The sequence below is a fragment of the Brachyhypopomus gauderio genome, chromosome 14 (genome assembly GCF_052324685.1).
Source record: "Brachyhypopomus gauderio isolate BG-103 chromosome 14, BGAUD_0.2, whole genome shotgun sequence".
NCBI lineage: Eukaryota > Metazoa > Chordata > Actinopteri > Gymnotiformes > Hypopomidae > Brachyhypopomus > Brachyhypopomus gauderio.
In genome coordinates, this window is record NC_135224.1 from 4005960 (window position 1) to 4030800 (window position 24841).

Genomic DNA, 24841 nt, shown 5'->3' on the forward strand with positions numbered 1-24841 from the left:
TCACCAGATCGACTGCTGAACCCAGCGTTGATCTGTGCAAACGTTGTGTGCTCAGTTGAGCTTGCATAAGGGGCATTAAGATGAGATGTGCAGAGCTGTTAAGATGGAGCTGATAGGGTATATGCATAATAACAGATCAATGATTGACAAACATCTGAATGGTCCAATGAATGATGTGTAGTCTTCATAAAATCCACACAGGGCAATATAAGGAAGACCTGCAGAGTAACTGACAGCAAGATACAGACTATGCAGGTATTTTGTGGATGTCTGCATATGTAAAATTTTAATAATTTTAATGTTAATAAATGTGAATCCTGTTTTTTCATGTACTACATCCTTCAGCATGTTTTACGTATTTAGGTTTTATTTATTTGCAACATCCCCTTTTACATCAGACTCTAGGTATAGAAAAATACTTTCAACATACTAACAGATTTCAAATGTACAATAAACATCTCTCCATAGTATTTTAATTGCATTGAAGCTACATACACCATCTCCACTTAAAGTTCACATACAACAGCAGCACAGCTTTGAGCTCTGTAATACTAAAGACTGGCATACTAAAGTCTGGCCTACTAAAGACTGGCCTACTGAAGACTGGATTACTGGTTTACTATAGACTGGCCTACTAAAGTCTGGCCATTTGCTTGCTTCAAGTCCTGCTTGAGGTTTTGTAATTCAGAGAAGCTTCACATGTCAACAACAGAAACGTTGAAACTCTGAAAACGACCCTGCAAGGACAAAGACAATCACGGATGTGAAAAACATTCTTATAGATCTTTGGTCTCTTACAGACATCAAGCACAAACATGAACACACAGAAGATGCCACACACCATTCAGCTCCTCAAATGTCTTGGACGGACATTTGCAAAGCCCGGCAAAGCTGATAATCTTCATCCTCCCCTTCATCCTACAAAGACGACACAATGAGTGTGTGTGTGTGTGTGTGTGTGTGTGTGTGTGTGTGTGTGTGTGTGTGTGTAAAATACTTGGTCAATGCTACAACAGCAAAATAAACTCATCATCAACTAACCTTACCCCTCTAGTATCCCTAACCCTACCCCTAACGCCTGCAATTTGAAAGGTTTTGCACACATTTACCATTAACCCTAATATACCCAGTCTCTACTGTACCCTATCCTATAATCCCCACATACTCTCTCACTACTGTACCCTACTACCCTATAATCCCCACATACCCTCTCACTACTGTACCCTACTACCCTATAATCCCCACATACTCTCACTACTGTACCCTACTACCCTATAATCCCCACATACCCTCTCACTACTGTACCCTACTACCCTATAATCCCCACGTACCCTCTCTCTACTGTGCCCTACTATCCTATAATCCCATTCCCACTCTACTGTACCCTACTACCCTTTAATCCCCATGTACCCTCTCTCTACTGTACCCTACTACCATTTAATCCCATGTACTACTCTTTATTCCCCATGTACCCACTCTCTACTGTACCCTACTACCCTTTAATCCCCATGTAGCCACTCTCTACTGTACCCTACTACCCTATAATCCCATTCCCACTCTACTGTATCCTACTACCCTTTAATCCCCATGTACTCACTCTCTACTGTACCCTACTACCCTTTAATCCCCATATACCCACTCTCTACTGTACCCTACTACTCTTTAATTCCATTCCCACTCTAATGTACCCTACTACCCTTTAATCCCATCTAACCACTCTCTACTGTACTCTACTACCCTTTAATCCCCATGTAGCCACTCTACTGTACCCTACTACCATATAATCCCATTCCCACTCTACTGTACCCTACTACCCTTTAATCCCCATGTACCTACTCTCTACTGTACCCTACTACCCTTTAATCCCCATGTACCCACTCTCTACTGTACCCTACTCCCCTATAATCCCCACATACACACTCTACTGTACCCTACTATCCTTTAATCCCCATCTACCCACTTTACTGTACCCTACTACCCTTTAATCCCCATGTAGCCACTCTCTACTGTACCGTACTACCCTTTAATCCCATGCACCCACTATACTGTACCCTACTACTTTTTATCCCCATCTATCCACCCTCTACTGTACCCTTCTACCCTATAATCCCCACATACACCCTCTACTGTACCCTACTACCCTTTAATCCCTATGTACCAACTCTATACTGTACCCTACTACCCTTTAATCCCCATATACCCACTCGCTACTGTACCCTACTACCCTTTAATCCCCACATACCCATTCTCTACTGTACCCTACTACCCTATAATCCCCATCCACCCACTCTACTGTACCCTACTACCCTTTGACCTTTGGTTCTCACCATGTAGCCTGCATAGCTGAACCGGTGTCTCCGGAGCATGTGGCCGATGAGGTTAGAGCTGCAGTAAGCAGTGTTGCCCCACGGCATCCGCACGCAGATCGGACACACCTTCACAAGGGTTAGGGTTACGCATCAGACAGTGGCTGCATGCAGCAGACAAGGAAAGCAGGGTTATCAGACAGTGCCTCAAAATGGTTGCCGCTGCACTAACTGAGTGCTCTGGGCTTCTTCTGTAGGTCTGGAGAAGATATATTTCTTAAGCACACAGTGTTAGTCTTAAAGCTAAAACAAACAGCACCATTAGCCTCTTTTCTTCTCCTTGTTAGTGAACAACACTTGTGCGTGTTGTCAAATGTGTAACCAGTGACCCTGAACTAAGCTTATCAATGATCAGGATTTAAAAAGCAAAAACTGGCACTTATAATTATGACGTGTGAAAAAACCATATTTGATGTATAACATCAATATGTATGTACGTTCAAGGATGCTGCAATCAGAGGTAGTTAAATCTTGTAGTATTAAGCAAAAAATGTGGTTTGTTTTTGTAGTTATCGGACGGCTGTGGCTCCATTCTTCAGCTGTCCTTACGCTGATGTTTTGAAATGCTGTGCGTGTTTGAGCTTACAGCTGGCGTTGTCTCTGCAGAATGCTGGCTCACGCAGTGCTGCACCAGTGCAACGTCTCTCAGGCCCACCAGGGGGCAGTATGGGCATGAGTACACTCTCCCTCCGCTGGAGATAGACGGACAATGCAGGGAATCATTAAATAGATTAAAGTGCTTTGATACTGGTACACTTACAAGCATTGATTGGTTTCAAAAATAGGAAATATTTGAGGAAAAATAGGAATTATAGGAATAGCTTTAAATAGCAAAAGTTGTGTGAGTGATCGATGGTGTGAATCCATAACATCGTCGCCACAGCACTTTAAGGCCACTATCCCTAGAGTAAGGGGATTCCTGGTCTTTCTTTGCTTATTGACTGCAGGTTTCATATAGGTAAACCTACTAATTCAGTAGATTCTATAATAAGGAACCATATTGTCGTTGCATGAGCAGTTGTTGTGTCTCCAGTTGCCCTGTAGGGGGCGCAGGAAGCCCCTGTGCAGTTCAGTTCTGTGCACACAGCCCTGCGTGTGGCTACATTAGGCACTGTGCTCACACTTTAAACACTGCCGGGGTTCCTTCCCTCCGTCCTGATGTGACACTCATACACGAGGGCACATGGAGTGATTTGCACATCAAACAAAAGCAGCTGTTTGAATGTTGGCTGCAATCCGCAGTCACCTGTTAAGATGAAAGCTTGAACACATGACCTTGGCTTCCCCACACGTCCACACACTCCAGCACGGAGCAGACACACGTGCTCCACAGACGTCACTTCACATGATGATGAGGAAGTGATGATGAAGAAGGGCCTGAAGGTATTATTTGTCCGCCTCTCAAGGTCAATTTGCTTTGATGTCTCACTGTTTGGACATTGAGCAGACGCTCTGGTCCCGAGCGTGTCTGTGCACACGCAGCCGCAGTGTCGGCCTTTTTGAGGTCTACCTCAGTGTTCTACTGCAGGGCCAGGGTTTCCAAACTCAGTGTGTGTGATGTGGACTACAGGGTGAGTGTGAAGTGTAAGCGTACCTGTTTGAGGGGGCCGGGCTGGTGATGTAGGGAAATCCACTGCAGGACAGAAGTATAGGGGTCCGTACTGGAGTCTGGACAGGGGTCTGGACAGGGGTCTGGACACGGGTCTGGACACGGGTCAGGACAGGAGTCTGGACAGGGGTCTGGACACGGGTCTGGACTGGAGTCTGGACAGGAGTCTGGACTGGAGTCTGGACTGGAGTCTGGACACAGGTCAGGACTGGGGTCTGGACTGGGGTCAGGACTGGAGTCTGGACTGGAGTCTGGACAGGAGTCTGGACACGGGTCTGGACTGGAGTCAGGACAGTGGTCTGGACTGGAGTCAGGACAGTGGTCTGGACACGGGTCTGGACTGGAGTCAGGACAGTGGTCTGGAGAGAGTTCTGGACAGGAATCAGGACAGGGGTTTGGACAGGGGTCTGGACAGGAATGGTGACAGGTGTTGGTGTGACAGGTCCATATTCCTCTATGTACTTCCTGCAGGTTTTATAGTGAAGCCGCATTTTGCTGAAAAATTTCTGTGAGAAGAGAGAAGTGTTTAAATTAAATATTTGTGGAGAGGCTGTAAGGGTATTTTGCATGTTCTTCTTGAAACATGACTGGCTGAATCACTTCAGCTCCTGCTGTCTGGAGTGAATGAGTCACACTGTACATCTCACATCCACCCACAACCTACACCCACATAAACCCTTTCATTTACATAAAGTTTGTTTTTCTGTCAGTTGATCATGTGATCCTCACCCCAATGTCACGTGATCATGTTGACAGGGCATTCTGACTGATGACTTGGTGGGACTTTCCCCGGAGAACCAGTGTGTTATATGGGAAATGAGGAAAGAGCTCCCTCTGTTGTTCAGAAGTGGCACGCCATGTGACACTCAACCCACAGGCATCACAGAGTAGGGACATGCTGCTCTATGTCTCTTAGTTCACATTAATTCACATATACTAATGTAAATGTGGTGCTGTGGGGGCTGTCTCTCCTGTGGGGGAGTTCTGCCCCAGTCTGGTCACATGCACCATGCAATATCAATAATGTCCATGAGCGAGGCCCCTAAAACTGTGACCTCTGTAACATGATGGTAAATTGCTCTGGAGTATCTATCTCTGTTGGTGTTAGTGTGAATCCAGTGTGTGGGTGCTGAGGTGCTGACCTCTGCTCCACAGGCCCTGCAGGCGCCCTTCATCATCCTCATCCTCTGCTGGATGTCGGCCGCCCTGCGTTGTGTCTCTGTCACGGAGCCCCGACACAGCGGACAGCAGGGACCCCGAATCTTCAGCGCCGTCTCCAGACACGTCCTGCAGAAACTGGAGGACGAAGGACACCAGATTTAAGATCTGGTTTAAGGTCTGCTCTAAGGTCTGGTTTAAGTTCTGGTTTAAGCTCTGATTTAAGTTCTGGTCTAAGCTCTGGTTTAATTTCTGGTCTAAGCTCTGGCTTAAGTTCTGGTCTAAGCTGTGGCTTAAGTTCTGGTCTAAGCTCTGGTCTAAACTCTGGCTTGAGTTCTAGTCTAAGCTCTGGTTTAAGTTCTGGTCTAAGTTCTTGTCTAAGCTCTGGTTTAAGTTCTGGTCTAAGCTCTGGTCTAAACTCTGGTCTAAGCTCTGGTTTAAACTGGTTTACATTCTGGTCTAAGCTCTGTTTTAAGTTCTGGTCTAAGCTCTGGTTTACATTCTGGTCTAAGCTCTGGTCTAAACTCTGGTCTAAGCTCTGGCCTAAACTGGTTTACGTTCTGGTCTAAGCTCTGGTTTAAGTTTTGGTCTAAGCTCTGGTTTAAGTTCTGGTTTAAGTTCTGGTCTAAACTCTGGTCTAAGCTCTGGTCTAAACTCTGGTCTAAGCTCTGGTCTAAACTGGTTTACGTTCTGGTCTAAGCTCTGTTTTAAGTTCTGGTCTAAGCTCTGGTTTACATTCTGGTCTAAGCTCTGGTCTAAACTCTGGTCTAAGCTCTGGTCTAAACTGGTTTACGTTCTGGTCTAAGCTCTGGTTTAAGTTCTGGTCTAAGCTCTGGTTTAAGTTCTGGTCTAAGCTCTGGTTTAAGTTCTGGTCTAAGCTCTGGTCAGCCTCCCCGTGGACTCACACATGCCGGCAGGTTTTGGTGCGGACAGGCATCCTCAGAACATCCTGGCAGATAGGGCAGTCGAAGTCCTGCTCTGGGTCTGGGTCTACTGCACTTGAGGGAGTGGCCATTGGCAAGAGGTTTCTGCTGGGAAGGAAACAAGGGGTGTGGTTAATGCAGAGGGCGTGGTTAACATTGAGGGGTGTGGTTAACCCAGCTACTCTTTCCTGCTGCACCATGAGAACGTGATTAGCACACTAGTGATGTTAGGACAAAATGACCAGTGGAGGAAAATGGGACAAAAGATTTGATCAGATTTGAACTGTCCAATGTCAAATCAAACCAAATTAAATCAAAGTTTATTTGTATAGCGCTTTTCACAACACTTGTCACATGTGTTGGTAACATTATGGTAACATTAACTTTCCAACTTAACACCAACGTTTCAAGAAATACAGAAGCGTGCTGCTAGGAGGACAAGGAAGAACACACAAGACTGAAAACAGCAGAACTGATCCTTATCTTTACACACACACACACACACACACACACACACACACACACACACACACACACACACACACACATATACACACACACACACACACACACACACATACACACACACACACACACACACACACACACACACATACGCGTGCACACAAACACACACACACACACACATACGCGTGCACACAAACACACACACACACACACATACGCGTGCACACAAACACACACACACACACTCACACACATACGCGCGCACACAAACACACATACAAACACACACAGACATACACACGTATACATATAAACACACACACACACACACACACACACACACAACAATAGCTACAACAGTCAAAATGTAACGAACAAACTAAGAGACTTCCTGAACATGATATAACCCTTCCATTTCTACTTCCTGGTGAACTCCGAGCACTTTCATAACTTCAGTTACACAACATCCCTTTTGCGAACCTCCAGCCATTCTGTACAGCTGGTGAGACCACGGACGTGTGCATTACAGCTCCTTAAAGACACTGCAAACATGGAGGCTAAACAGTCTACACAGACCTCACAGTTCACCACCTCTGAACATCTGTAAAACTCCCCTTCACGACACCTAAACATCCTGAACAGGCTTCAGCTGAAGACACAGTGCTGAATATCTGAGAGACACTCACGGTGTTCCCTCTCCTCTGGACACCGGCCCGGTCCCGTCCTCGTCAAGCAGCCGTTCACACAGTCTCGTCTAGACAGTCTGTCCAGTGTGACTCGGAGCTTGAGTTTCACTTTCTCTCTCAGCGACTGGTTCAGCAGCTGTGGAAATCACCTGACTGTTTATGTTAGCAGCAGTGCCTTCGGAAACACAGGAGGAACTGCTAGACCTGTCCTCGTGCTCTGACAGGGCCACCTTTATTCCAATCTCCACCTGTTTACGCAACGGGCTTCAATTCTGCACATGGTCTGAAGGAGCAGACAGTCCTGCCTGTCCCTGGACAACGACAGCAGGACCAGGGTCCATGAATCCCAGCACACAGCCCAGTCAGGCTACGGCAGGCTGCGTTTGCACTGGCCTCCCCAATAACATGCTTGCGCTAATAACCCCAAAACACGCAGTCAACACAAGGCCAGACGCCCACTCTCTGTCTCACAGCTTTGAAATGCCACAGAAAGATTAGATGGACCTCATCCAACACTGCCACGCAATTAATTCAAACGCGTATCACAATGTCCTATGAGGCACAAAAAAATCAAACATTTAAAAATGTGTATTGAAATGGTGCTCCAAGAGGACGGTGGTGGTTTTCAGAGTTCTGGGAAAAGTCTGGTAGCGGCACTGAAGCGGCTGAGAGGTTTGAGATCATCAGGGGAGGGAGGAGGTGTCGAAATGGGCAGATGGTGTCTGCACACAGCGTCCTACAGAACTATGGGGAAATGAGAGGCATTTGAGGTTAAAGGGAAACTTCCACACGTGTTTCTGTTATCACATGAATAGATCTTGATCAGCTTTCTAAAAAAAAAGGACAGAAATCAAACCACTGAGAAATAACTGGATATCCCTCCACCTTTAATAACCTTTAACAATTATACTTCATGCTAATGTTTATTAGTGGCTAATAAGATATCATACGTAAAGAATTGCATGACAAATCTCAACTGAACAGTCCTCAGCGTCATTTACACACAGTGTTAGAATTTGGTCTGTTTTAATATTCAGTCCAGTGCTCAAGAATAATAAATAAATAAATAAAGAATTCTAACAAGCAAAACAAAAAAACATTGTCTGAAATCATTTCCCACAATACCTGCTGTGCCTCACAAGGTGGCATGACCCATTCAGCCATAACTAGTCCATACAGGACTGGCATGACCCATTCAGCCATAACTAGTCCATACAGGACTGGCATGACCCATTCAGACATAACTAGTCCATACAGGACTATCTCAACCGTTAGTGTATGAGGTCACATGTTCTTTAGAGCTATAGTAATGGGAAACATTGAAAACTGATCAAATTGTTTTTTTTGGGGGGATTTTTTTTTCTGTTCTAAACACAATAATTTGCTGTGTTAATTTGCAAATGAAAATAATGAAAAAAATCTATTTTGTATAGTCTATAAATTCACGTTTTTCACAGCTAAATTCCAAAAGATGAATATATACAGTCTGTTATAGTCAAACTGTATGTTGTTTAGTATGTGTGTAAATACAGTTATGTTAAACCTGAATGCTTTTTGAACTAAAGTTCAAAGTTGTCCAAAGAGCCAAAATTACAATTTTACACCAGTTGGGTACTTTACCACAAAATAAACTTTACCACAGTCTCCTAGTCTTAGTAAAAAAAAATCTTCAAGATGAGCATGTTTTAAGACAAATACTTTCAAAATTACTGCCAATCACTGCTACCACAGTGATTCATTACTGTGTTTTTTTCAGACAGTACGTTAGTTTTTCTTTTTTTACTGAGTGTGACCTATGTCCTGTGGGTGTTGGCCACACCTTGATGGATGTCTCTCGGTGTCTTCTTTAGCTGTTAAGACCACATTGTGAATGTTACAGAGTGGCAGCACAAAGAAGAGGCATGATGTCTCGCTATTGTACCTGCTCACAAATCGTGTGTCTCTCTCTCTACTTTTTGTTGACTGTTTGGATATATTGCATGTACACGGGATCCTTTACAAAAAGGTACGTTGAGGTAGATTAAACATGTAACAAACTACTAAATAACTACAACATAACGAACTATAACCTACAAAAGAGTTTTGAGATTTAATCAAATGTTTAGGCTAATGTGCTGAAATACTGAACCACCTATCAACTTACAGAAAATTTATATTTAATCTGTTAATATAAAGAAAATGGTCACCAAAGTCATGAAGGATTTCCCAGCATATCTTAGTGGTTATTACTTTGAACTGACACTGAGGTTGCTCACAGGTTCAGTCTAATTGCTAAGACAATATTTGAGAGTGTATGAAGGTAAAATATATTGATGGTTCAGTTTAGTGCCAGCATTTCTGTATGACTATAAGTAGATGACCAGTATGTGTTGTATAAAGCGCTATATAAATTGTCTTTGACTTTGACTTTACATGGACATCACTCGAGCAAACTACAATATCTGGTAAACCAGTGGCATTAGGTGATGAATTAGTGGCATTAGGTGGTAAACCTGTGGCATTAGGTGATGAATTAGTGGCATTAGGTGGTGAATTAGTGGCATTAGGTGGTAAACCTGTGGCATTAGGTGATGAATTAGTGGCATTAGGTGGTGAATTAGTGGCATTAGGTGGTAAACCTGTGGCATTAGGTGGTGAATTAGTGGCATTAGGTGGTAAACCTGTGGCATTAGGTGGTAAACCAGTGGGATTAGGTGGTAAAGTAGTGGCATTAGGTGATAAATCAGTTGCATTAGGTGGTAAATCAGTTGCATTAGGTGATAAATCAGTTGCATTAGGTGATAAATCAGTTGCATTAGGTGGTAAATCAGTTGCATTAGGTGGTAAATCAGTTGCATTAGGTGGTAAATCAGTTGCATTAGGTGGTAAACCAGTGGGATTAGGTGGTAAAGTAGTGGCATTAGGTGATAAATCAGTTGCATTAGGTGGTAAATCAGTTGCATTAGGTGATAAATCAGTTGCATTAGGTGGTAAATCAGTTGCATTAGGTGGTAAACCAGTGGCATTAGGTGGTAAATCAGTGGCATTAGGTGGTAAACCAGTGGCATTAGGTGGTAAAGTAGTGGCATTAGGTGGTAAATCAGTTGCATTAGGTGGTAAATCAGTTGCATTAGGTGGTAAATCAGTTGCATTAGGTGGTAAACCAGTTGCATTAGGTGGTAAATCAGTTGCATTAGGTGGTAAACCAGTGGCATTAGGTGGTAAACCAGTGGCATTAGGTGGTAAATCAGTGGCATTAGGTGGTAAATCAGTTGCATTAGGTGATAAATCAGTTGCATTAGGTGGTAAATCAGTGGCATTAGGTGATAAATCAGTTGCATTAGGTGGTAAATCAGTGGCATTAGGTGATAAATCAGTTGCATTAGGTGGTAAATCAGTTGCATTAGGTGGTAAATCAGTTGCATTAGGTGGTAAACCAGTGGCATTAGGTGATAAATCAATTGCATTAGGTGGTAAATCAATTGCATTAGGTGGTAAATCAGTTGCATTAGGTGGTAAACCAGTTGCATTAGGTGGTAAATCAGTGGCATTAGGTGGTAAATCAGTGGCATTAGGTGGTAAACCAGTGGCATTAGGTGGTAAACCAGTGGCATTAGGTGGTAAACCAGTGGCATTAGGTGGTAAATCAGTTGCATTAGGTGGTAAATCAGTTGCATTAGGTGGTAAATCAGTTGCATTAGGTGGTAAATCAGTGGCATTAGGTGGTAAACCAGTGGCATTAGGTGGTAAACCAGTGGCATTAGGTGGTAAATCAGTGGCATTAGGTGGTAAACCAGTGGCATTAGGTGGTAAACCAGTGGCATTAGGTGGTAAACCAGTGGCATTAGGTGGTAAATCAGTGGCATTAGGTGGTAAACCAGTGGCATTAGGTGGTATGACTTCTGCACAAGAGATTCAGTGGTGGTCATGTTGTGTGGTTTCCTCTCATGTGCACACCACCCCACCCCCTCACTTGGGTATTTGTCTGCCTAAGCTCTTCTGCCACTGATAGCTTCTCTCCCCGACCAGGATGTCGTCTGTGAAATCCGGTTAGATCAAAATGTACATTTAGGGAGGATTCAGAATTTATTATTATCAATGGCATCTTTGGCACATATATCCTGGAGGGGCCAAATAACCTCTGGGACATATCTGACTCATTAGTGAATATACACACAAACCTGCTTGCTCACGGTATCCAAACACAAATTAGCTTATTCAATCAAGATATACTTATAATATAATATACTATATAGATATACTATAGTATACTTACCTGTTCTCTTCTGTTTGCTGATTGTGGAGCTTAATAGCATGTCTGTGCGGGGCGTCAATTACAGATGTGACATTAGCCCTTTAGGGCACGGCTAGACTAACAGTGTCTTCAACGGGCGAACCACGGCTTTCGTGTTTGGCTAGTCGTGTCAAGAGACATTTCAAAAGCTTGAGTCCTTTTGTAGTCCTCTTGAAGCACTCTGAATTGAAGTAGTGTTTTTGTTGTCCTTTCCAGACTTAATGATGGAAAATACTAAATCTAGCATTGATTATACTGTCAACTTTACTTTATTGGGAGAGTATATTTATTTGTGTCAGACACTGTGTGGGGTGTGTTTTCACCTGCTGTCTAGGACACTGCCATTCCACAATGTCTCCTCTCTACATGGTCCTCCCAACATGGGAGACACTCCTCAAGAAAGACAGCAGGCAGTAACAGTGGACAACAACGCTTCTCAGACGAGGGCCATCGTGACGCAGAAGACACCTTATGAATCCCAGTCTACTCAAACAGCCAAAAACGCATTATGGAACATCTCAACACCAGAAATCCCAAAATCTAGAGCTCAGGACAATTTGACCCTTATCCCAATTCTATACAAGAAGAATTTCAACAAGATGCCGATCTGGGAAACAAACGATGTTTACTTGCAGAGCAGTGAGCGTCCTCAGACGGTACATATTGAATATTCCCACATACTATCATACTGTTATACTAACATACTATCATACTGTCATACTAACATATTATCATACTGTCATACTAACATACTATCATACTGTCATACTAACATATTATCATACTGTCATACTAACATATTATCATACTGTCATAATAACATACTATCATACTGCCATACTAACATACTATCATACTGTCATACTAACATATTATCATACTGTCATACTAACATATTATCATACTGTCATACTATCATACTGCCATACTAACATACTATCATACTGTTATACTAACATACTATTAAACTATTATACTATCATACTGTCATACTAACATACTATCATATTGCTATACTATCATACTGTCATACTAACATACTATCATGCTAATAATAATAATAATAATAATAATAATAATAATCTTTATTTGTATAGCACCTTTCATACATACATGTAACTCAAAGTGCTTTACAGTATAAATAAAAGAAACATTAAAAGGATATAAGACAAAGACAAAAAGACAAAAAGAAAATGTTAAAAGAAATTAAAGATAAAAATATTAAAATAACATAAAAAGTAAAAAGTGAACTAAGATAATAAAAAGTAAAGTAAATAAGATAAAACTATTAAGATAAGAGTATCTTAACTAAAAGCGGATCTAAACAGGAATGTTTTGAGACTGCTCTTAAAACTATGCAGGGATGAAATGCCTCTGAGCTCTTCAGGAAGAGAATTCCAGAGCTTTGGGCCATAGTGGCTAAAAGCACCCTCGCCAATCTTTAATCGGCTTTTAGGAATCACCAGTAGATTACTGTTTGAAGACCTGAGAGACCTGACTGGAACATATCTAACAATCATTTCACTTAGGTAAAGAGGGGCAAGACCATGAAGACATTTAAAAACCATGACTAGAACCTTAAAATCTATTCTAAAGCTGACAGGTAACCAGTGCAGTGAGTGGAGTGCAGGTGTAATATGATCTCTCTTTCTCCTGCGGGTCAGAACCCTTGCAGCCGCGTTCTGAACTCGCTGTAGGTGCGAAATAGAGCTCTTTGGAAGAGCAGATAGAACAGCGTTACAATAATCTAGCCTTGATGTGATAAATGCATGGACAAGTTTTTCACTGTCAGCAGGAGAGAGCATATCTCGGACCTTAGCGATGTTTCGAAGATGAAAGTAAGCTGTCTTGCATGTAGTCATGATGTGTGATTTGAAGCTGAGCTCATTATCAAAGGTGACGCCCAGGTTCTTAACACATTGTCTGGCTTTCAGATTCATTTGATTTAAATAAGTCTGGACATCATTCCTTTGTGAATCACTGCCAAGAACAAGAACCTCTGTCTTCTGTTTATTTAATTGCAGAAAATTGTCAGACATCCATGTCTGTATATCATCTATGCAGTCAAACAGTGAGCAAATTGATTTTAGGGCTTTAGGTTCTAGCGAAATATAAAGTTGAGTGTCATCTGCATATTGATGATAACTAATACCATGTTTATTAATGATGTGTGGTAACGGAAGCATATATAGGTTGAATAGTAACGGCCCAAGAATTGATCCTTGGGGGACGCCACAAGTTATTTTTTGACGTGTGGAGGAAGAGGTACCTAATGCTACATAGTAATCACGCCCAGTTAGGTACGATCTAAACCAGTCTAAGACTAAGCCACTAAGGCCTACCCAGCTCTGTAGTCGATCAAGAAGTATTTCATGATCAACGGTGTCAAAAGCGGCACTTAAATCTAGCAGAAAAAGGACTGAGAGTTTGCCTGCATCCTTATTCAATCTCAAGTCATTTACTACCTTAACTAGGGCTGTTTCAGTGCTGTGGAGAGCTCTGAAACCAGATTGAAAAGTGTCATTTATTTGATTTACTTTTACATAGTCATTCAACTGGATTGACACTACTTTTTCAATGATTTTGCTAAGAAAGGAAAGGTTAGATATAGGTCGATAATTATTAAGAATTGTGGGATCAAGATTTCTGTTCTTTAATAGTGGTTTAACCATTGCAGTTTTAAAAATTTTAGGAAATTCACCCAATTGCAGAGACTGATTAACAATCGTTAGAACTTCATTTGCTAATGAGCTCAGAACCTGCTTGAAAAAGCTTGTTGGTAAAGGGTCCAGTTCACAAGTAGAGGATTTTAGTGATGAAATCACATCAAGTAGTGTTACCATGTCAACTTCTTGGAAATAAGACATATTAAAGTTAGGCTGAGTAACTGATATAAGGGTTGATGGTCTATTAGTGCTTGTTGCTATGTTCTGCCTTATACTAGTAATCTTGTCCCTAAAAAATATAGCAAACTCCTCACATTTTTCAACTGAAACAGTCTCAGGGAAGCCACAGGAGGTGGGGTTTACTAGCTGATCTATGCTTCTGAACAAGACAGCTGAGTTATTATTGGATGAATTGATTAAGGTAGAGAAATAGTTTTTCCTTGCTGATTTCATTTCACTGTTGTAATTCTGCAATGTTGTTTTATAAATATCAAAATGTATTTGCAATTTTGACTTTCGCCAACGTCTCTCAGCCTGCCTACAATCTTGCCTAAATTTTACAATAGATGGAGTGTTTCTCCAGGGCATCTTAATTTTACCAGAGATTATTTTAGTTGCCTTTGGTGCCACAGCATCAATACAGTTCCTAACTCTGTATGTGAATGTTTCAACTAGCTCATTCCCATTTTCTGAGAGGGGAGGGAGGGACTGTATCATGTCTGTGAAGGCCACGGCACTGCCAGCACTGAGATAACGCTTGGTTATTGTGCGCTTTTCACTGAGTGTTCTAGTAGATAATGACATGTTGAAAAATACACCAAAATGGTCAGAGATTGCAACATCAGTAATTTCAGTATTATTAACCTCTATACGTTTAGAAATGACCAAATCTAAAATGTGGCCATGCTTATGAGTTGGGCCTGATACATGCTGTATGAGATCAAAAGAGTTAAGCATCCTCATGAATTCTGAAGTGATTGGATTTGTGGATATATCCATGTGAATATTAAAATCCCCAGCAATTAAAACATAATCAAAATCAATTAAAATCCTTGAAAGCATTTCTTCAAAATCTTCAAGAAAATCTGCATGTAGTCTGGGAGGATGATAGATAACAATCAAAAGAACTGAATAAGTACTGTTGAGTTGTACTGCCAGATATTCAAACGTAGGATGTTCCCCTAATGAGATCTGCTTACATCGGAATGCTTTATGGTAAAAACATGCAACACCACCACCTCTCTTATTTACCCTATGATAGTATGACAGTATGCTACCATACTATCATACTGTCATACTATCATACTGTCATACAAACATACTATTATACTGTCAAAAGCATACATATACACAGATATATTATATTAGCATGCTATGATACCTTCATACTGTCATACTATGATCTATCATGCTACCATGCTATCATACTGTCATACTACCATACTATCTTAATGTCATACTACCAAACTATCATACAACCATGCTATCATATTGCCATACTATCATATTTGTCATACTATCGTATTGTCCACACTATCACATCATCATAATACCACGCTACCATACTATCATACCACCTGTCATTCTGTCATACTATCTTACTATCGAACTACCGTACTGTCATACAATCATGCTACCATACTATTATGCTACCATTCTATCATACTAACATACTATTATGCTACCATACTATCATACTCAAAGGTGGGAAGAGTACAATATTGCACTAAAGTAAAATTACTATTACTTTGAGGAAATTTTACTGAAGTACGAGTAAAGTTACTAATTTAAACATTACTGAAGTAAAATATTTAAAATGTACTCAGATGCTGCGTTATTTCGGTCCTTTTTTTTTTTTTTTTTTTGCATATTACCAGTTAATGTGTGGATTTAATCACTCTACAGACCAAACAGACTGTAGCTCATCTTATCAATTTCAATTTAAAATTGAAATAAATTTTTTTTTCTGTCTAATCTGAATAATCACTGTATAGCATTACCATTATTTTACAGCTTGTTGAATTGGTTGTTGTCAATAGTTCCAAATCACAAATAACATTATCAATGTCTAAGCAATGGCAGGCATCGATGTCTAATGGATCGTTTGTGCTATGAAACTTCGAATGCTACTTATTTTACTACGATTGCAATGGTACTGTATAACTCAACTCTGTTTGCGCAATTCTATATGTTTGCGCAGTGGTCCTGATATGTCAGAGGTTCACAGTGGTCCTGATATTGTCAGAGGTTCACAGTGGTCCTGCAGATATGTCAGAGGTTCACAGTGGTCCTGCATAATTGTCAGGTTCACTCCATCTGCTTCAGGTTCAATTTTGCATGTAAATGGACCCACGCAGGTGCCTGACTCATCTGTAGTCATGATTCGTTATATGCAAATTTATTTTTACTCATCCCAGCATTCACTGCAAATGTCCAAGCAACTCCAACCCTAACCCCAACCCTCACCCTAACTCCAACCCTAACCCTAAAGTAAGGTATGTGATTTAAAATATACCGAATTACAATTCTTAACACAAAATATAAGTAGGCTACAGGTTATAAAAAGGCACAGGTCTCTATATTGTATAATTTTGTGTACAAGTACACAAAAAACTACTTATAGTATTATATAATACTATATAGTATTTATAGTATGCGAGTAATTCGTTACTTCCCACCTCTGATCATACTATCTTAATTTTTATCATACTAACATATCATACCATCATATCATACCATCATGTCAGACTATCATACCATACTATCATACTATCATATCATACTATCATATCATACTATCATATCATACCATCATATCATACTGTCCTATCATTCTGTCTTATCATACTATCATATCAGACTATCATACTATACTATCATACTATCTTATCATACTATCATATCAGACTATCATATAATACCATACTATCATACTAGCATACTGTTATGTAGGTAGTGCTTCTGTGCAAAAACTTTAAGACAAGTTTTATAATCACAGACGAAAATGACAATAAAATATTTTCTAAATACTTGAACACTTAAAAAAATGCTATGCTAAATCTGGCACTAAAACATTAAAGTTATTTTTGGGGAACCCCAAGCAATGCCTGTCCCAAATACAGACATAAGAAGACACATACACACAGCCCAGGTAATCAAATAACAAACAATGTTATTATGTTGCTGTATTTTTTATTTCATAACCTGGGGAAACAGAATACCTCTATGTGTCTATGTGTCTATATCCCATTTGTAAATTTGCATGACCTAGTTAATTTACAGAATTATGAATTGTTAATGGTGGAGCTGAGATCACGTATTGCAATTTGTGCGTTTTCATAAGACTTTCATACAGACTTCAGAAAAAAATTTGCTCATACAAATTGGTGCCAGTTCTTATTTAATGACACTGCATAATTGTGTTATGTTATTTCATGTACAGAGTTGTGCGGAATCTTTGCTCCATACGAAGGACCCTGAGTTTAGGAAGGCCTTCATTCCTGGCATTCAGATGTATTTGTACCGGAATCTACTAAACCTAAGGGAGTGGAACAGACTGGCTCGTTTCAACAACCCGTTTGGCTTCATGGAGTACAACTTCAGTGGTGGGTGATACGGCGCATAATCCATCACCCTGAAATGACTGTCATGGAGACTAATGTAAAATGGACTAATGTCCACAGTCGGATGTGGAGGGTCACAGTCACACAGTCTCAGCAGCCTTGAAGACATAGTGAGATTCCCATGATTGGATGTCAGTGGCTCTCTTATCCTCTAGTGAAAATCAATCCAATAGCTCACCTGGTCTCCACCATTTACTCTGTGATTCAGTTAGTTCTTCTCTTAAGTGTACTTTTCATTTGTGTGATTGAAGACATAAGGAACACGGTGGACCTGATTCCCAAGCCCAACGTCACCCAACTGCTACCGGTCCCTGAGAATGACACCTGTGTTCGCTGCGCTGTGGTGGGTAATGGTGGCATTCTTTACGGTTCCAAGATGGGCCAGGAGATAGATGCCCACCAGTATGTGTTCCGGTGAGTGTTCATAGATGTTGACCTTTGTGTCCTTATACATGAGTGACGGAGACGTGTCAGGGTGACGGAGACGTGTCAGGGTGACGGAGAGTGTCAGGGTGACGGAGACGTCTCAGGGTGACGGAGACGTCTCAGGGTGAGGGAGACGTCTCAGGGTGACGGAGACGTCTCAGGGTGACGGAGACGTCTCAGGGTGAGGGAGACGTGTCAGGGTGACTGAGAGTGTCAGGGTGAGGGAGACGTGTCAGGGTGAGGGAGACGTGTCAGGATGAGGGAGACGTCTCAGGGTGACGGAGACGTGTCAGGGTGACGGAGACGTGTCAGGGTGACGGAGAGTGTCAGGGTGATGGAGACGTATCAGAGTGAGGGAGAGTGTCAGGGTAACAGAGATGTCTCAGGGAGAGGGAGAGTGTCAGGGTGATGGAGACGTATCAGAGTGAGGCAGAGTGTCAGAGACGTCTCAGGGTGAGGGAGAGTGTCAGGGTAACAGAGAGACATCTCAGGGTGATGGAGACGTGTCAGGGTGTGGAAGACGTGTCAGGGTAACGGAGACGTGTCAGAGTGACTGTTGCCGTGTCTCTGCCGCAGAATGAATGGGGCAGTTACCAAAGGCTACGAGGAAGACGTGGGAAACCGGACATCAGTCTATGTCCACACGGCCTTCTCCACCTTCTACTCCATCTTAGGATTCAAGCAGTATGGCTTCGATAAAATCCCTGATGATGAGGTATCAGTCTTGGTTTTGTTTTTTTTCTGTGTGTGTGTGTGTGTGTGTGTATGTTCTTCATGATATACATTTGGTGGTTGTTAATTGTTAAGGATGGAGGTTAATTAAGGTTAATGTACTGAAGCTGTTAAGGGGCTGGACTTTATACTGGATTTTATACTGGACTTTATACTGGACTTTATACTGGACTTCAGACTGGACTTCATACTATACTATACTATACTATAAACCAGGGGTACTCAACTGGCGGACCGCGGTCCGGATCCGGACCCGAACGCAGTCCTGTCCGGACCCAATCTCATTCCTGATTAACTGGATACGGACCAAAACAAAACCGTAGCATTTATTTCAGGGCTATTGAAAAAACACTCCGTCATGAGTGTTACGTTTGCCAACCCCGCTCAACAACTTACGTTCGCCACCCCCCGCTCAACAACAAGCCTGCCTGGTTGACGCTTCGCGAGCGGCGCGAGGGTCCGCGCGGCAAAAATTACGTAATCGCTGTGGCTCCGCGTGTGCGCGAGTGCCTCGCGCGCTGTCGGTTCGAGAGGTCGTGCACCTCCCGAATTTTGTAACTTCGCGCCGCGCTTCAGCGCAATGAACAAAGTCACGTTTTCAGGGTTCATACACCTTTATAAGGTGGAATTAAAGCACTTGTACGTCACTTTCAAGGTCCATTTCAATATTTCCCAGCATGTTAAACATAATTACGTTAAATATTTATACATATACTCGAAATAATTCGCTTTTTATCACATTATTTAATGGTTGTTTATTTAAAAAACGCCCAATCTTCACGTCTTCACGTTCTCTCATGTTTCGTCCTGGAATTACAAGAGGCTCGTATTTGTTAACCTAATACAAGAGAACTATTCAGTCAGACAGCTATTTGTTGTGAAACCAAGTAGTTACAATTTCAAGCATTTTAAAGTACTTTAACCTAAATTCCAGCACTTTTCAAACCTGAAACATATAGCAACATTAAAATTGGTCAGGTAAATGTTCATTCCCCTGTTTTGAGGGGTGTTTCTACCACATATCGTTTCGGACAAAACGCCTATCGTTTCGGAGAACACTGCAGTAACGCTCGCGAAAGTATAAACGCCTCCACCGTTCGCACCCCCCCGCTCAACAACTTACGTTCGCCACCCCCGCCGCACCGGACCTCAGGTCACAGGTATCTGCCAAAATTGGACCGCGGACAAATTTAGTTGAGTACGCCTGCTATAAACTATACTATAGTCTTTATACTGGACTCTAAACCTGAAGTCATTGCTAAAAGCTGAACGGCAGGAGAAGAGTGCACATGACTGGTGGACCCTGTTTGTACGTGCAGCATGTGTCCTGGATCTGGTCAGACGTGTCCTCGTCTCTCTGCAGGGGATTAAATACGTGATGATTCCTGAAGGCCTAAGAGATTTTCAGTGGCTGCAAGGTCTTCTCACCAGGACGCCAATAACAGACGGCGAGTTCAAGGGGCGGAAGTAGGACACAGTGCCTCAATCCAGACACAGATTAACTGGATTAAATGTGTATTAATCATGCTTTTTAACTAGTGCATTAATTAAAAAGCCACAACTAAGTGTTTGGAATTACTGTATGATATCATTTCACTGATCCTCGATTAGAACCATCGCACTACTTAAGTCAAAAAGTAAAGTAATGAATTTATTACTATTATTAATATAGTTATTATAACCAAGGGGTTTCAAAACCAAGGGGTTGTGTGTCACCAGCTCTTCTCTATCTTCTCCAAGGCCGTGGATCTACTTCACAGAGTTTGATCCGAGCAGGTTTTACGTCCTCCATCCAGATTTTCTGAGATATATTCGCAACAGGTACTGCTGTGATAGCGCTGTGGTATGCACAGGGCCCTTGCCTCAAACAAAATGTTGTGGGCAACAGTGCTAGTAATACACTCTTCTTTTTATGTTTATAGCAATGTGTATATAAATATACCCTTGTGTAGTATTTGGGTTGATCTTTTGGGCATTGTTTAATATTAAGCCAATAAATTATCTCCACAGATTTATGTTCTCCAAGCAGCAAGAGGGGAAATACTGGGCGTTATATCGTCCTACCAATGGAGCGTTCACCCTCTTCCTGGCCCTCCATGTCTGTGATACGGTAGTACTATTATTATTATTATTATTATTATTATTATTATTATTATTATTAGCAGTAGTAATAGTAGTAGTATTTCATATCCTGGAGACAAATCACTGTTTTTGAGAGATTAAAATCTTAGGGTTAGTGTTAGTTGGGGTTAGGGGCTAGAGGCTAAGGGTTTGGGTTAGGGTTAGGGTGATGTAGGTTACGTTAAACCCAGAGACATCCCTGATGGTGATGTAGCAGGTTACGTTAATCACAGAGACATCCCTGATGGTGATGTAGCGGGTTACATTAATCCCAGAGACATCCCTGATGGTGATGTAGCGGGTTACGTTAATCCCAGTGACATCCCTGTTGGTGATGTAGCGGGTTACGCTAATACCAGAGACATCCCTGATGGTGATGTAGAGGGTTACGTTAATCCCAGAGACATCCCTGATGGTAATGTAGCAGGTTACGTCAATCCCAGAGACAACCCTGATGGTGATGTAGGTTATGTTAATCCCAGAGACATCCCTGATGGTGATGTACAGGGTTACATTAATTCCAGCGACAACCCTGATGTAGCAGGTTACGTTAATCTCAGACACATCCCTGATGGTGATGTAGCGGGTTATGTTAATCCCAGAGACATCCCTGATGGTGATGTAGCAGGTCACGTTAATCCCAGAGACATCCCTGATGGTGATGTAGCGGGTTACGTTAATCCCAGAGACATCCCTGATGGTGATGTAGCAGGTCACGTTAATCCCAGAGACATCCCTGATGGTGATGTAGGTCACGTTAATCCCAGAGACATCCCTGATGGTGATGTAGCGGGTCGCGTTAATTCCAGAGACATGCCTGATGGTGATGTAGCGGGTTATGTTAATCCCAGAGACATCCCTGATGGTGATGTAGCGGGTTAGGTTAATCCCAGAGACATCCCTGATGGTGATGTAGCAGGTCATGTTAATCCCAGAGACATCCCTGATGGTGATGTAGCGGGTCACGTTAATCCTAGAGACATCCCTGATGGTGATGTAGCGGGTTACGTTAATCCCAGAGACATCCCTGATGGTGATGTAGCGGGTCACGTTAATCACAGAGACATTCCTGATGGTGATGTAGTGGGTCACGTTAATCCCAGAGACATTCCTGATGGTGATGTAGTGGGTCACGTTAATCCCAGAGACATCCCTGATGGCGATGTAGCAGGTCACGTTAATCCCAGAGACATCCTTGATGGTGATGTAGGGGATTACATTAATCCCAGAGACATCCCTGATGATGATGTCGCGGGTCATGTTGATCCCAGAGACATCCCAGATGGTGATGTAGGTTACATTAATCCCAGAGGATGTAGGGGGTTACATTAATCCCAGAGACATCCCTGATGGTGATGTCACGGGTCACGTTGATCCCAGAGACATCCCTGATGGTGATGTAGCAGGTCACCTTGATCCCAGAGACATCCCTGATGGTGATGTAGGTTACGTTAATCTCAGAGAGATCCCTGATGGTGATGTAGGTTACGTTAATCCCAGAGACATCCCTGATGGTGATGTAGGTTACGTTAATCCCAGAGACATCCCTGATGGTGATGTAGGTTACGTTAATCCCAGAGACATCCCTGATGGTGATGTAACAGGTCACGTTAATCCCAGAGACATCCCTGATGGTGATGTAGGTCACGTTAATCCCAGAGACATCCCTGATGGTGATGTAGCGGGTCGCGTTAATTCCAGAGACATCCCTGATGGTGATGTAGCGGGTTATGTTAATCCCAGGGACATCCCTGATGGTGATGTAGCAGGTTAGGTTAATCCCAGAGACATCCCTGATGGTGATGTAGGTCACGTTAATCCCAGAGACATCCCTGATGGTGATGTAGCGGGTCGCGTTAATTCCAGAGACATCCCTGATGGTGATGTAGCGGGTTATGTTAATCCCAGAGACATCCCTGATGGTGATGTAGCGGGTTATGTTAATCCCAGAGACATCCCTGATGGTGATGTAGCGGGTTAGGTTAATCCCAGAGACATCCCTGATGGTGATGTAGCAGGTCATGTTAATCCCAGAGACATCCCTGATGGTGATGTAGCGGGTCACGTTAATCCTAGAGACATCCCTGATGGTGATGTAGCGGGTTACGTTAATCCCAGAGACATCCCTGATGGTGATGTAGCGGGTCACGTTAATCACAGAGACATTCCTGATGGTGATGTAGTGGGTCACGTTAATCCCAGAGACATTCCTGATGGTGATGTAGTGGGTCACGTTAATCCCAGAGACATCCCTGATGGCGATGTAGCAGGTCACGTTAATCCCAGAGACATCCTTGATGGTGATGTAGGGGATTACATTAATCCCAGAGACATCCCTGATGATGATGTCGCGGGTCATGTTGATCCCAGAGACATCCCAGATGGTGATGTAGGTTACATTAATCCCAGAGGATGTAGGGGGTTACATTAATCCCAGAGACATCCCTGATGGTGATGTCACGGGTCACGTTGATCCCAGAGACATCCCTGATGGTGATGTAGCAGGTCACCTTGATCCCAGAGACATCCCTGATGGTGATGTAGGTTACGTTAATCTCAGAGAGATCCCTGATCGTGATGTAGGTTACGTTAATCCCAGAGACATCCCTGATGGTGATGTAGGTTACGTTAATCCCAGAGACATCCCTGATGGTGATGTAGGTTACGTTAATCCCAGAGACATCCCTGATGGTGATGTAGCGGGTTACGCTAATACCAGAGACATCCCTGATGGTGATGTAGGTTACGTTAATCCCAGAGACATCCCTGATGGTGATGTAGCTGAGACCCTGACAGCAGTGTTTCACATCCTCCCATTTCAGGTTGATGCGTATGGTTTCATCACAGAGAACCACAGGAACTTCTCAAATTACTACGCCGAGAAGGAAAAGAAGACTAAAGTTGTTTTCTACATCAATCATGACTACGACCTGGAAATAAAAACATGGAAAAAACTACACGATGCCAAAATCATCCGTCTCTACCAGCGAGATGGATGACAGAGATTGCACTCACACCATGTGACGCAGGTCACGAGACGAGTCTGCTTCACAACTACTGTCCAAACATTCTGTTCATTTTCAGAAATGCAGACAAATAGCCTGCAGGTACATAACAGCAATGCATGTCCCATCACACTCTGCACATCTCCCAAGGTAGCGATCACTGTCCGGTTTGGCAGGACCAGACAGGAGCACATGTACGTTTGTAGCATTTTGGGTTACATATACACAGTGTTACTTAATCTAGATTAGGTTCCTAATAGAACTCATGTTTACTGTTTCGTTCAGTTCATGTTCATTCTGTTCTGGTGTGATTTTCTGTTAATTTATTCTAAGATACAAATTGCCAGTCAACCAAGTATTCAAAATTATCACTATCAATAATTACTTAGATACTATAGGTGCTATATACTTAGACACTTAATACCAAAGATTAATTCATCATTGTTTCACATTGACTCGCCATGTGTGTGTGTTTGTGTGTGGGTGTGTTCATATTTATGTATGTGTTCCTCTGACAGTTTGAAGTTGTGTTCTGAATATTGTGCGGGAAGTACACATAATTCATAATAAAATCCCAACAGCAGCATTACTACCATCACAAAGAGAATCTTTCCCTCCGATGTGTTTCCTACGAAAGTCTCCGTGTATAATCAGAGTGACAGCGACCTGTGAAACGTTTCCCTTTAACTCTGTTACATCATTGCTTTCTGTCTCTGGAACACAGTGAGGTCGAACGTTTTCTCCCACGTCATACACCTAGACACCTGTTTCCATATGCGGGCAGG

At 42.4% G+C, this 24841-nt stretch overlaps 2 protein-coding genes across 4 annotated transcripts; one reads left to right on the plus strand and one right to left on the minus strand.

Annotated features, from left to right (window-relative positions):
• Window positions 1–347: 347 nt before the first annotated feature.
• Window positions 348–7837, minus strand: LOC143475126 (E3 ubiquitin-protein ligase RNF138-like). 3 transcript variants are annotated; one of them, XM_076972869.1, is made up of 8 exons: window positions 7211–7837; window positions 6039–6164; window positions 5118–5271; window positions 3961–4481; window positions 2953–3058; window positions 2328–2435; window positions 842–918; window positions 348–737 (listed from the first exon to the last, which is right to left on the minus strand). In XM_076972869.1, exons 2-7 carry the CDS (start codon window positions 6146–6148, stop codon window positions 853–855), a joined length of 1065 nt encoding a protein of 354 aa, XP_076828984.1. In that variant the 5' UTR covers window positions 6149–6164; window positions 7211–7837; the 3' UTR covers window positions 348–737; window positions 842–852. The 3 variants fall into 3 exon arrangements, 2 of the variants coding, with proteins under 2 accessions (XP_076828984.1, XP_076828983.1); XM_076972868.1 differs by having other exon boundaries at window positions 6039–6161; window positions 7211–7834; XR_013120930.1 differs by lacking the exon at window positions 348–737 and having other exon boundaries at window positions 883–918; window positions 2328–2470; window positions 6039–6161; window positions 7211–7836.
• Window positions 5135–24841, plus strand: LOC143475124 (alpha-N-acetylgalactosaminide alpha-2,6-sialyltransferase 1-like). Its single transcript, XM_076972867.1, has 9 exons — window positions 5135–5323; window positions 11818–12139; window positions 17592–17754; window positions 18024–18186; window positions 18775–18913; window positions 20294–20397; window positions 20671–20751; window positions 20941–21040; window positions 23874–24841. Exons 2-9 carry the CDS (start codon window positions 11864–11866, stop codon window positions 24048–24050), a joined length of 1203 nt encoding a protein of 400 aa, XP_076828982.1. The 5' UTR covers window positions 5135–5323; window positions 11818–11863; the 3' UTR covers window positions 24051–24841.